Raw genomic sequence first — 12341 nt, forward strand, 5'->3', positions numbered from 1 at the left:
TTTATCAATCTGGGTTCAGAAAAAAGCAAAGCACTACTACTATTGCTTTAAAAGTTGTCAGTGATTTGGTTCATTTGTCGGATAGTGGACTGCAGTGTGCTGATTTATTTATTGACCTGTCTAAGGCCTCTGATACAGTAGATCACAAAATTTTGACTACACTAAATTGTTTTATCAAACAGAGCCATTGCTTGATTTGTTAATGATTTAATGGGCAGAGTGCAATATGTACAAGAGGAGGGCATGCTCCTCATACAATTGCAAATGTGGTGCCTCAACATTGAGTATTAGGGCCTCTGTTGTTTTGAATTTACTTAAATAGCCAGTGCCTAAATGTATATGATGCAGGTGTTCATCTGTATCTGATGACACCATTATTTGCTCTGCTTTTACTCAGAATAACCCTTTTCCAGCATCAGCTATCTTTCAATGCTGTTCAGCAATTTCTGGTCAACTTGAAGTTCATCCTGAATGCTGATAAAACAAAGGATGGATATCTGGATATACGTGTTTCTACACACATTACACTGAGTATGTGTGTGCATACATAGACGGAGTCCACGTACGCATAATAGAAATGAAGATGACTACAGTGATTGCTTTTCTAGTAGATAAATAGTTGGCAAAGTTAGTACACACAAAACATTCATGGACACATGAAAACACTTACATGTACACATATGCACTAGCAGTCAATTTGCAGGAAAATACATGGGACATGGCAGACTGAGTCTTGGCTAGTTGGTACATTAAATAAAACATAGGCTATTTCCAAGCTGTTTTCAGCAGGGAGGACTGCTGACCTCAACAACAGGGAAAATAATCAGACTGAGAAAGGAGCACTTTGAGGATCTGCTCCCAAATGGCATGCCCGTGGCAATAAAGAGGCCCCACAGTGGCATAGCACCTTACCAAGATGAGATCAACCTAAGATGCTGATGGCTCTGGATATTGTAAGGTTATGTTGTTTGGCACATTTTTTTAATGTCGACTTTAGATCAGGGACAGTACCCAAGGAGTGGCAGGCAGTGGTGGTGGTCCCCACTTTTTTTTCTTTTTTTTAAAAAAAGTAACTGGAACATGTGGTCAGGTTATCAGGGTACTACTGCTTAGTTTCCCCAGGAAAGTTCATGCCATGCTGCTGAACAGGTGGCTCTGACTGAGAGCTTGCCACAGGGCCACCATTGAGGTCCATGAGGTCTGAACTGTAGTAATTTTTCCCAAGGTGTTATAGTAAGAGTTGTGAAGAAATTTTCTAAGAATAATTTGACTTTGGTGTGGTTAGATATTGAACATTACCAACTTGCTCATCTGATCTTGTCTTTTCTACAAAAACTTTACTCAGCTTTTGATTATCCATGCAAAGTGTAATTCAAGTAACTAGAGAATGTTACCAGTGGAGTGCTTGTAGTTCATTCATCCCTAACATTTAAATATCAATTAACTAGTTATGGAAATATCAGCACCTGATAAATTTACTGAATCCTGTATAATGTAGTATTTGCACCAATGAATTAATAAACAAATGTCACTTTGAATAAGATATTTCAAAATTCACAGCACGTTAAATTTATTTACAGCTACATGCACACACATACACACAAGCACCTTCTTACCATAGTTGAACTGGCTGTTGCTCTTCTCGCAGTTGATGACATTAAAACGGTAGGGGAAGTCTGGCACCATGTTACTGACTTCAAAATAAAACCATTGGGTGTGCTGGTTACTGTTGGCATCTGCATTCAGTATGAGGTCATATTCATATCTATAGAAGAGAAGAGAAGAAGAAAAAGACTGCTTCTGTGGTTTTATCTTGATTATATTTGGCTTTTTGAGTTAGGATTGTATAGAGTAACAATATGACATCACATTTGCTTTTCATTGACTTCTTAGAACTTGTGCGAACAGTGTGTGTGTGTGTGTGTGTGTGTGTGTGTGTGTGTATCCATACCTGCGGACCTGGACAGCCTTTCTTAGGTTCCCACATTCAAACTTAGAGAAAAACCTCAAGGCATCAGGCGGATACTGAAGACTAACAGACAAAGAGACAAAGATGACCAATTGGATTTTAGGGGTATTATTTGCTCAAATTGTTCCGTTTGAGCAAATGAAGACAAATAAAGGAAGCGGAATTTTCATAATCTAAATCTAAACCTCCTCTTGTGAGTTTGTATATATTTATGTTGTTTACCTACCTGCTGTCTTCCAGGTCAAACACGACCTTGTTGATGATGCCATCAGTATTCAAGAAACGTTGGACATCTTCAAACACTTTCTGCCTGGTAAAGAGAAGCACATGCAGTCACACTGTTTGCTCTTGTTATCTGTTTAGATGTTGCATTATGTGATTATGTTCTTCATGATAAATGTGTTTGTATACCTGGCTGGTGGAATATAAAGTTTGGCTTGATGTAATACACTCCTTGAAAACCTCTTAAAAACCTAGATGTGACATTTACAGCAGCTGGAGAGGTCACAATGAGTTCTGATAGAAGTACAGAGAGTTTCTGTGGATATTCTCATTTATCCAGGTCAGTTCCATTCTGGCAACAATTAAATCGTAGGCAACTGGACTTTGATTTTGTCTGGAAGACGTTTCGCCTCTTATCCAAGCGGCTTCATCAGTTCTCAACACATCGGTCTGACTAGTCCTCACTAGTCTGACAAACAGTGGAGTAAGACTCAGGTTTTTAACCTCTGTGGAGGTGTACACCCACCACCCTCATAAGACAATACTTCGTTAGTGGAGTTTCACTGGACCATTGTTTGGGTCAGGTGAGTCACACTAGTGAACGACAGTTGTTAGGAGTGAGTGGGGCTACTGGTGAGCAACAGTCGTTAGGCATGATGTGTGGTTACCAGTGAATGACTGTCATTGTGTTTCTTTGAGCCACTTGAGGTTAGTTTCGGGCAGTCTTTGTTGTTCAGTCTCTTAGGTACAGCAGCAAGGGCCGCATTGTAAATGGGGGATAGGTGGTGTCTCAGGCCACCTCCCCTCTTTAGAGACGGCTTCTCTATTTTAACGTAGATGGATTCTTTCATCCCGCTTTCGAACCATCTGTCCTCTCTGTCCAAGATTTTCACATTGCTGTCCTCAAAGGAGTGAGCCTTCTCCTTTAGATGTAAATAAACAGCAGAAACTGGACCTGAGGAGTTTGCCCTTTTTGTAAAGATTTTAAAAGTAATATGGCACGTTTTGGGGAAGAAGTCTTTTTTGACAGAGTAATGCTGGTGAATGGGAAATGGGAAATAGTGAAAATGTTGCCTTGCTAGTTTACAACTACCCAGTTTCACAAAGCTTCTATGTCTGTATCGTTAATCTCCTCTGTCAGCATGGTACTTTAAAATGTTTTTTCCATGTTTCGTCTTTACTTGTTAACCCAGACAGAAGAGATTATCAGGCAACTGGAAAATATCCTGTCAGTGCCTGGTCCTGCAGCAGAGAAGCAGGAATTCCTTTCACAGGTCATTTTGCCAGAGGTGAGCTAAAAAGTAATGCATACAAGACTGAAAACACTATTATTATTATTATTGAGTATGATGATCTTGTCAATAATCATGTTTGTTTTGTAGATTTTGATTAAGTGGTTGCAAAGCAACAGCAACATGTGCCGACACCAAGCAGAATCTTTGCTTATGAAGGGCACATCTAACCAGGACAAGACAAGGTAAAGGACATGGTTTGCATTGTGGTTGTGCATACACAACATTACTTTATCTTTTCTGTCAGTCGTGGCATAAGTCTGGCAGGTCAGAATGTGTCATGGATTACTTTTTAGATCCTTATCTTTTACTTTTTTCCAGAGCTACAGAGATAACAACAGGGGACACAAATAGCTCAGAAGAGGTAAGACATTTCTTAACACACACACACACACACACACACACATACAAACCCACTGGAGATTAATCACATGAAACTTAGATATATGTCATATATCAAAGCAGTGTCTGTGCTGAAGACATCTGTAGGAGGAGGAGTTCGTCAAAATACAAGGTGTCGAAATCACAAAATCGCCACCAAAATGAAAAGTTTAAATCAAAATGGCCGACTTCCTGTTTGGAGTAGACCATTGGTGGCAGAGACTTTTTTGTGCGTCTGGGCAACATACACATGTGTACCAATTTTCATCTTCCCACTCCATAAAAAACCCCTATGGGGAGAGGTTTTTGAAAATTTCAAGGGGGCGCTATAGACCCATTTTGTCCCCCCCATGGGCGGGGCCCCTATCGGATGCAAGAGCTCGACATTCTTGACCTGTGTATAAATTTTCATGAGGATATGAGATCGGTGAAGCCATCAAAAAGCTAAACGTATGTAGTGGCGAGGGATCAATAGTCGCCACACCGCCACATGGACACCATTAGATGTAGCTTCACAGCGTTTATAAGGTAGCTTCACCAACTTCTTCTGCATGCATTAGAAGTGGAATGAAGTTGATGCGGTCAAGTTTGTGTCATCAGTACATGTTAAAGTAAAAACTGATCATTTCCTGTTACCACCGGGGGGCGCTATGAGTAAGGTGGGATATTAACATATCAGGGCATTCGGATCCGAGCCATCATCATGTCCAGCAAGTTTGAAGCTGCTGAGATCAAGTATGTGGACGTGAGGTCCGTTCGAAATTCGATGACAAGAAAACAAAAAGTCGCCAAAATTTGTCACGCCTTATTGGCCACGCCCCTTGACGTAGAGAAAAGCTTTTAATAACTTTTGATCAGCATGTGCTCAGGATGATCTGTAGCCAACTTTGAAGTCAATCGGACAAAATCCCTAGGAGGAGTTCATTCAAATGTAAGTTGTGGAAATTGCCGAAACGAAAAAATTCAAAACAAAATGGTTGACTTCCTGTTGGGATTTTACCATGACGTCAAGAGACTTTTTTGTGCATCGCGGTATGATACATGTGCGTGCCACATTTCGTTTGCCTATGACAAACTAACCCCAAGGGGAGGGTTTTTTGAAAATTTGTACGGGGTGCTATTTCGGCATTTCGCGTCGACCATGTGCAACCGCCCAAAAATATTGAATTTCGGATCCGGCCGGATGAATGTGGAAAGTTAGAAGCATTTTGAAATTTGGGAAAGGGGCGAAATTGGGACACGAAATGTCGGAATAATAATAATAAAAATAATAATAATAATAAACAGCGCAATAAACAATTACAATAGGGTCCTACGGACGACTTCGTCATCTCTCTTGCCCTAATAATAAACAGCGCGATTGCAATAGGGTCCTATGGACGACTTCGTCGTCGCTCGGGCCCTAATAATAATAATAAACAGCGTGATTTCAATAAGGTCCTTGGACGACTTCGTCGTCGCTCGGGCCCTAATAAACAGCACGATTTCACTAGGGTCCTTGGATGACTTCGTCGTCGCTCAGGCCCTAATAATTAAAGTTGTAAGCAGCGATGAAAGGGCCCTCGCACCTTCACGCAAATCAGGGGGGCTGGCACGATGCATTCTGACGCGTCAGTTAATTTCTGTTAAAGTCAGACATCGCATGCAGGAGCAACTTGGCCTATCCTTGTTACAGTGCTGGAATGACATATTTCACATTTTGTATCACTTCCTCTTTCCACCAGAGGGAGTTGGAGAGCGGACTAATTATACATCATGTTTTTATATATCAAATACACACCACAGCATGTAACTTTCAGATAAATCGAAACATAAGTGTTTGATGAGACCTACTTCCTGTCACCACTAGGTGGGTCTATGAGTATCAGGCAATATGGTAATGAAAACATCAAAGTTCGCCACCAGGCCATGGCCACGCCCTTCGACGAAAACTCACAGTTTCCACAGTAACGCGTCATCAACGTCTTGTGGCTTTTTTCACCAAGTTTGAGGATCTGGTCAATTCTGTAGGAGATATACATTAAAGACTAAAATGTGACATTTCCTGTTGCCAGTGGGGGCGCTATATTTTCTCTAATTATTGACATGTGGATGTGTTCAGGACGGGACTGGCATCAATCCTGTGAAGTTTGGGCAAGATGGGACCATGTATGCTGGAGTTATAAACTACTTCCTGTTTAGTGGCGAGACCCCTAACTTTGACGCCATCCCACAGTCACACGCATTGACGAAAACTCAAGCTTTTGAACGGGCCCTCGCACCTTCACGCAACTCTGGGGGCTGGCAGGACGCCTTTTGATACGTCAGTTCATTTCTGTCAATGTAAAAAATCGCATGCAGGAGTGACTCTGCATATCCTTGATACAGTGCTGGAATGACATATTTCACATTTTGTATCACTTCCTCTTTCACCTAGAGGGAGTTGGAGAGCGCACTAATTATACATCATGTTTTTGTACATCAAATATACACCACAGCATGTAACTTTCAGATAAATCGAAAGATAAGTGTTTGAGACCTATTTCCTGTCACCACTAGGTAGCACTATGAGTATCAGGAAATATGGTCATATAAATGTTTTCAGGACAGGACTAATATGAATCATCTGAAGTTTGATGGAGATCAGAACATTTACGACAAAAATATAGCAATTTCCTGTTTCATGGAGAGACATCAAAAGTAAACCCTCTGCAGCACGCATAGACACTAATGATATGTCACGTTTGTGTACATCAAATATAGACCACAGCATTGAAGTTTCAGGTTAATCCAAAGATAAGTGTCTGATAAGATGTACTTCCTTTCAACACTAGGTGGCGCTATGATTATCAGGAAATATGGTAATGAAAATGTGTTGAGGGCGGGACTAATATGAATCATGTGAAGTTTGGTGGAGATTGGACCATTTATGCCAGAGCTACAGCAATTTCGTTTTTCATGGCGAGACCTCAATATTCAACGCTCGGCAGCAGGCGTGCACACCGTTCAACATTGGGCAAATCCTGTGATAACTTTTGGTCACAACATAGTCATGCTTACATACACCAAATTTGGAGCCAATCTGATTAAATCTGTAGGACAAGTTCATTAATTTACAAGCCCTGGAAATGGGCTGGAAGTGGCACAAGTAAATTCAAAATGGCGGACTTCCTGTTGGGTTTGGAGCATGGCTCCAAGAGGCTTTTTTGTACGTGATAGAGTGTTACAGGTGCCCACCAAGTTTCATACATGCAGGTCAAACCAGCTTTGGGGGCTGCTTAATTGAAATATTCTAGGGGGCGCTGTTGAACCATCTTGGTGCATCAAAGCACAAAAATCACATCAGACAACAGCAATTGTGACCTGTGATGTGTATGCTACATTTGGTGAGTTTTCAAGCATCCCTTTTCCTCACAGACAACTTCGTCGTTGCTCGGGCCCTAATAATAAACAGCGCGATTACAATAGGCTCCTCACGGACGACTTTGTCGTCACTCGGGCCCAGGGGTCGCGTTAACTGGATATTCTCAGTCATTGACCGTTTTTTTTTTTACAACAATGACCGGAAAATCTGAAGGCCGTTGGCCATCTGCTTCATGTAGCGTTGTTGACATAACGCCCTGGACACACTGGACGCGGAACCGAAGCACAGCGCCCAGCAGCGGAGGCAGTTTTCAGTCAGCGCCCATGTTAACCTATCTGACTGTACCCACAGGCTGCTGAGCAGAGCGGAGTGCCCACGGAGGCAGCGCTTCAGTTCGGCGTCTGGTCTATTTTTCACGGGAGCCGCGAGCGCTTCTGTCAAGCCGGATCGAGCAGATCGTACCAAAAAGGAAGTCGGACACAGAAAAGATGAGAGAATCCAGCAAATTTTCAAAATAAAATAACAGAGCCCCCTGAGAAACGTGAGGAGAAAATATCGTGTTTATAATTTAAAATAACACAACGGTGCATAAGCAAACACATTTTTCAATACCATAATCACTTCATTACAATTTTAATTTTGTGTCACCGAGCCTACAGGCATAACTACATAACGCCCTGGACACACCGGACGCGTTAGTGATGCATTAGTGCCATCCGGTGTGTCCAGGGCGAAGCCTAATGGCACGGGTGTGTGGATGTCTGTTTATCTTTTCATTCATGTCCTTATTAATGCACACTTTATAACTTGCTTGTTGGATTCATTAAAAATCCCTTCAGTTTCAATAGGGTCCTCGCACCGAGGTCAGTGCTCGGGCCCTAATAAAAATCTGAAAAAAAAAACCGCTGATCCTGGGAAGCGCGTCTGCTTGCATACTAGAGTGTGGCTACCTGATCCGAGCCCGACGGTACCCGACGGGTCGGGCCGGGTTCGGTCACCAAGGTTGGTGCTCGGGCCCTAATAATAATAATGATAATAATAATAGTAATAATAATAATAATAAGAAGAAGAATTTCTTCAATTTCAATAGGGTTCTCGCACCGAGGTCAGTGCTCGGGCCCTAATAAAAATCTGAACAAAAACAATAGGTTTCCCTGCGAAATGCGTCTGCTTGCAGTCGTCACTCGGGCCCTAATAATAAACAGCACAATTTCAATAGGGTCCTACGAGCGACTTTCAGTCGTCGCTCGGACCCTAATAATAATAATAATGAACAGCACGATTTCAAAAGGGTCCTTCGGATGACTTGCAGTCGTCGCTCGGACCCTAATAATAAACAGCTCGATTTCAATAGGGTCCTATGGATGACTTGCAGTTGTCACTCGGACCTTAATAATAATAAATCCTTGCATTTCAATGGGGTCCTCGCACTGCTAGGTGCTCGGGCCCTAATAATAATAATAAATAATAATAAACAGCGCAATTTCAATAGGGTCCTACGGACGACTTCGTCGCTTGGACCCTAATAATAAAAATCCGAACAAAAACAATAGGGTTCCCAATAAGTAATAATAATATAATAATATTAATATTAATAATAAGAAGAAAAGTTTCCCAGCACAGCCCAGCAGGCTTGGGCCCCTAATAATAATAATTTAAAAAAACAAAAACAAACTTGGCTTTCCGGTCACGCAATGTGCGAGAGATGAAAATATTGAAAGTGTATGAAAGGCCCGAATCCCGGCCTGTTATCTGTTTTTTCCATTTTCCATTTAAACAGAAAATCAGAAATCGGAAAACGAGTCATTATCCGTTTTTTCATATTTGGTTTTATTTTGAAAAACAAATGAACGAATGATACACGGATTCCCCACACTGAGAGAGGACATCCCTCTTCGCCTCCACTTACATCCATTCAGCATTCCTCAACAACTAACACTTCCTGAATTACAGTTAAACAGTTAAAAGACATTGTTGTGGCGTGGTCCTTGCTAGTGAATTAGTAACTGCAATGTGTAATTGTCTTCGTCAGTGAAGTCTCAATTGAGTGAACTAGAAAAGAGGACAAAATGTAGACAAACAAAAATGAACAACAAGAAATAAAAAGATATTTGAATGCAACAAGCATTATTAAGCCGAATTAAAAAAATAAACTGACACTTCCACAGCTGGTTAAAGCATTACCAAGGCAACCAAGTTTAAAGTACAACCAATGCTGAACTTATCAGCCACTTACAACCAGCCAATATGCTTTCAGCATTCTGGTAAATTATGAATGAACTGTATTCTGACCACTCAAAGCACTTTTACACTACATCACAGTCACCCAATCACACACACATTCATACACTGGTGGTCGAGGCTGCCACACTAGATGCCACCTGCTACTCAGTTAACCATTCATTCACACTCACACACACACTTGCATAACCATCGAGAGCAATTTGGGGTTCAGTAACTTGCCCAAGGATGCTTCAACATGTGGACTGGGATCAACCACCAATCTCTTAAACCCATCTCTATGTTCATGGTACATGAAAAACATTACTCCTAGCCATCAGTTAAGCATGAAGTACCTCTGTATGCTGGGTTTGCGTGGGGCCATGGGTTCATGTCCTGGTGGTGAGAGGTGACCCCAGAAATCAGGAAAAGCCAGGATGCTGAACCCTGGAATAGATATGGTTTTGGCGGCTTCAGCACGATACAGTTTGGGGTCATGGTGGGGGATAAAGGCTCCATGTCTCTCCAATACCCTGTCTATAATGGTACGATGATGGGATTGTTCTGCATTCTCTTCATCATCCTGCTCATCCACTCTCTGACCTGGAGGGGCTTCTCCCCTAGACAAAAAATACAATAACAAGTTAAATCAAAGACAAACAGCAAGTTGCAAAGACAGGGAGGTGACACTTAGCTGATTTGGGTAAGCCAGTGGGGGAAGTGGGGGGTGGACCCTACATCAGCAAAACAAGCAATGGTCAGGCATCAGGCGTTTATCCTATTTTGCTGCATTACAACCTATAATTTAAATGGATTTTTATCTGGACCTTTTGTTTGTAGTTTGACCTAAACAAAACAGTTTAAAGTGAAAAAAGAGCAAAAAAAAATCACAAAAATAAAAAAATAAATAAACTGAAATGTGATACATGCATATGTATTCACCCCTTTTGCTATGACACTCCTAAGTAAGACCTGAGGCCTGTACTATGAGGCAGGACTTGAAGTTAGCAAGGACACCCTGGGTTTTCAGTATGACAAAGATGGTTCTCTTTTTACTGGGATAAATCACCATGGCAGCTTATGCTGAACAGTTAACCTACTCCAGAGCAGGTTAACTGTTAACTTCAGGGTATTGGATCACAGGCGTCAACAACCTCTGACCAATCAGATCACTGAAGAAAAAACACACTGTTATCTATTGTAAATGCTACATTTTGGTCAAATAAATTATTATCATCCTACTAAACAGCAAACATTACTCTATACTAATGTCAAATAGGCCTATAGGTCAGTGATAATTGCACGTAATTTAAGTCTCGGATGTCGGTGAATTTCTGGATAGTGTTTTAGATGTTTCTAGGTTTTCCGTTTTAAGATTACAGATTACAGCACCATAATATAGCACAATACATACTGTATATATAGCTATATATATATATATATATATATATATATATATATATATATATATATATATATATATATATATATATATATATATATATATGTATGCATGTATATATATACATGACACACATTCCCATTTACTTGAATGAAAAAGTGTGTCCAAACTTTATACTGGTACTATATATACATATACACACATAAACACATTACATTTATTTCTCTGTTTTTTATCTGAAAAAATACTGTATTATTTATACAGAACTCTTTTGTTTTGATAAAGTACAGGCAAATTACAGTAACTATCTGTATTTAAATATGTAGCTCTTCATATAAAGGTTTATCGGAATCAGAATTTTTATTGTCATTGTACAAGTACAACAAAATTGTATGCATTCCCATTCAGTACAAAAGCAAAAGGAAACTATCTTAACTAACATGGTTAAAAGAGAATTACCAATAAATAGATCAGTGAAAACAGACCAGTGATAAATAAATATATACAGATGTATGTGTAGAAGCAGGAGTGCTTGTTTAATAAAAAAAAAAAAAGTGAAAATATGTTATGTGATAATTCACAGTTGAAAATTACATATTGCACAGTTTAAAATTATTGCACCAAGCTGAGATATTTTTGATTGCAACAGTTGTTCACAGCAAAAAAATATTTATTGGACAAAGTGAAATGTTGCACAGGTTTTTGAAAAGGGGTTATCTGAGGGTAACAGTTGGAACAGGTGATGTGCTGGGTGGGATGTGTCCTTCAGGATGCTGCAGGCTTTTCTCTGTACAACTTCTCTAAGGAGAGGAGAGCACAGCCGATGATCTTCTGTGCTGTGTTGATGACCCTCTGGGGCGCTGTCTTTTCTTGAGCAGTGTAGCTGGCAAACCACACTGAGATGCAATACGTCACTTTCAATCATCTGTAGAAGGACACCAGAAGCTCCTTGGATAGGGTAGTTTTTCAGGACCCTCAGGAAATGGAGTCAGTGCTGTGCCTTCTAGATCAGTACAGTGGTGTTGGTTTTCCAGGCTAGGTCATTGTCCAAGTGCAAGCCCAGAAACTTGATGTCAGGGACTCTCTCCACACAGTACCTGCTGATGTATATGGCCTAAGGGTCAGATCTGTTTCTTCTGAAGTCCACTATTATTTCTTTGGTTTTTGTGGTGTTGAGGACCAGGTTATTGTTGCTGCATCAAGATGACAGTTTTTCCACCTCATCCCTGTATGCAGTCTCATCTCGTTGTATGCAGTCTCATCTCAAATTGGAGTTACTTGGGTGGGTGGGGGTGCAGTCGTGTGTAGAGGGTGTACAGTAGGGGGCTCAGCACACATCCCTGTGGGGAGCCGGTGTTGAGGCTGAGTGCTGGGGAAAGGTGGGGCCCTGCTTTGAATCTCTGTGGGCAGTCGCTGAGGAAGTCCTTGATCCAGAGGCAGATGGAGTGTGGGAGGCCGAGGTTGTTTAGTTTTGTTAGTCTGTTAGAGATGATTGTGTTAAATGCTGAGCTA

At 40.9% G+C, this 12341-nt stretch overlaps 1 protein-coding gene across 8 annotated transcripts in view; it reads right to left on the bottom strand.

The window, feature by feature from the left end:
• The window catches only part of LOC125887522 (cytosolic carboxypeptidase 4), a 668935-nt gene that overhangs the window by 228105 nt on the left and 428489 nt on the right, over window positions 1-12341 (bottom strand). For all 8 annotated transcript variants that reach the window (XM_049574398.1, XM_049574403.1, XM_049574402.1 and 5 more), the window contains 4 exons: window positions 9784-10047; window positions 2196-2279; window positions 1952-2032; window positions 1617-1765 (listed from right to left, as the gene is read on the bottom strand). In XM_049574398.1, the coding sequence (XP_049430355.1) occupies window positions 1617-1765; window positions 1952-2032; window positions 2196-2279; window positions 9784-10047 (578 nt within the window). The remainder of the gene's footprint in view (window positions 1-1616; window positions 1766-1951; window positions 2033-2195; window positions 2280-9783; window positions 10048-12341) is intronic.

Source organism: Epinephelus fuscoguttatus, linkage group LG4, assembly GCF_011397635.1.
Source record: "Epinephelus fuscoguttatus linkage group LG4, E.fuscoguttatus.final_Chr_v1".
Taxonomy (NCBI): domain Eukaryota; kingdom Metazoa; phylum Chordata; class Actinopteri; order Perciformes; family Serranidae; genus Epinephelus; species Epinephelus fuscoguttatus.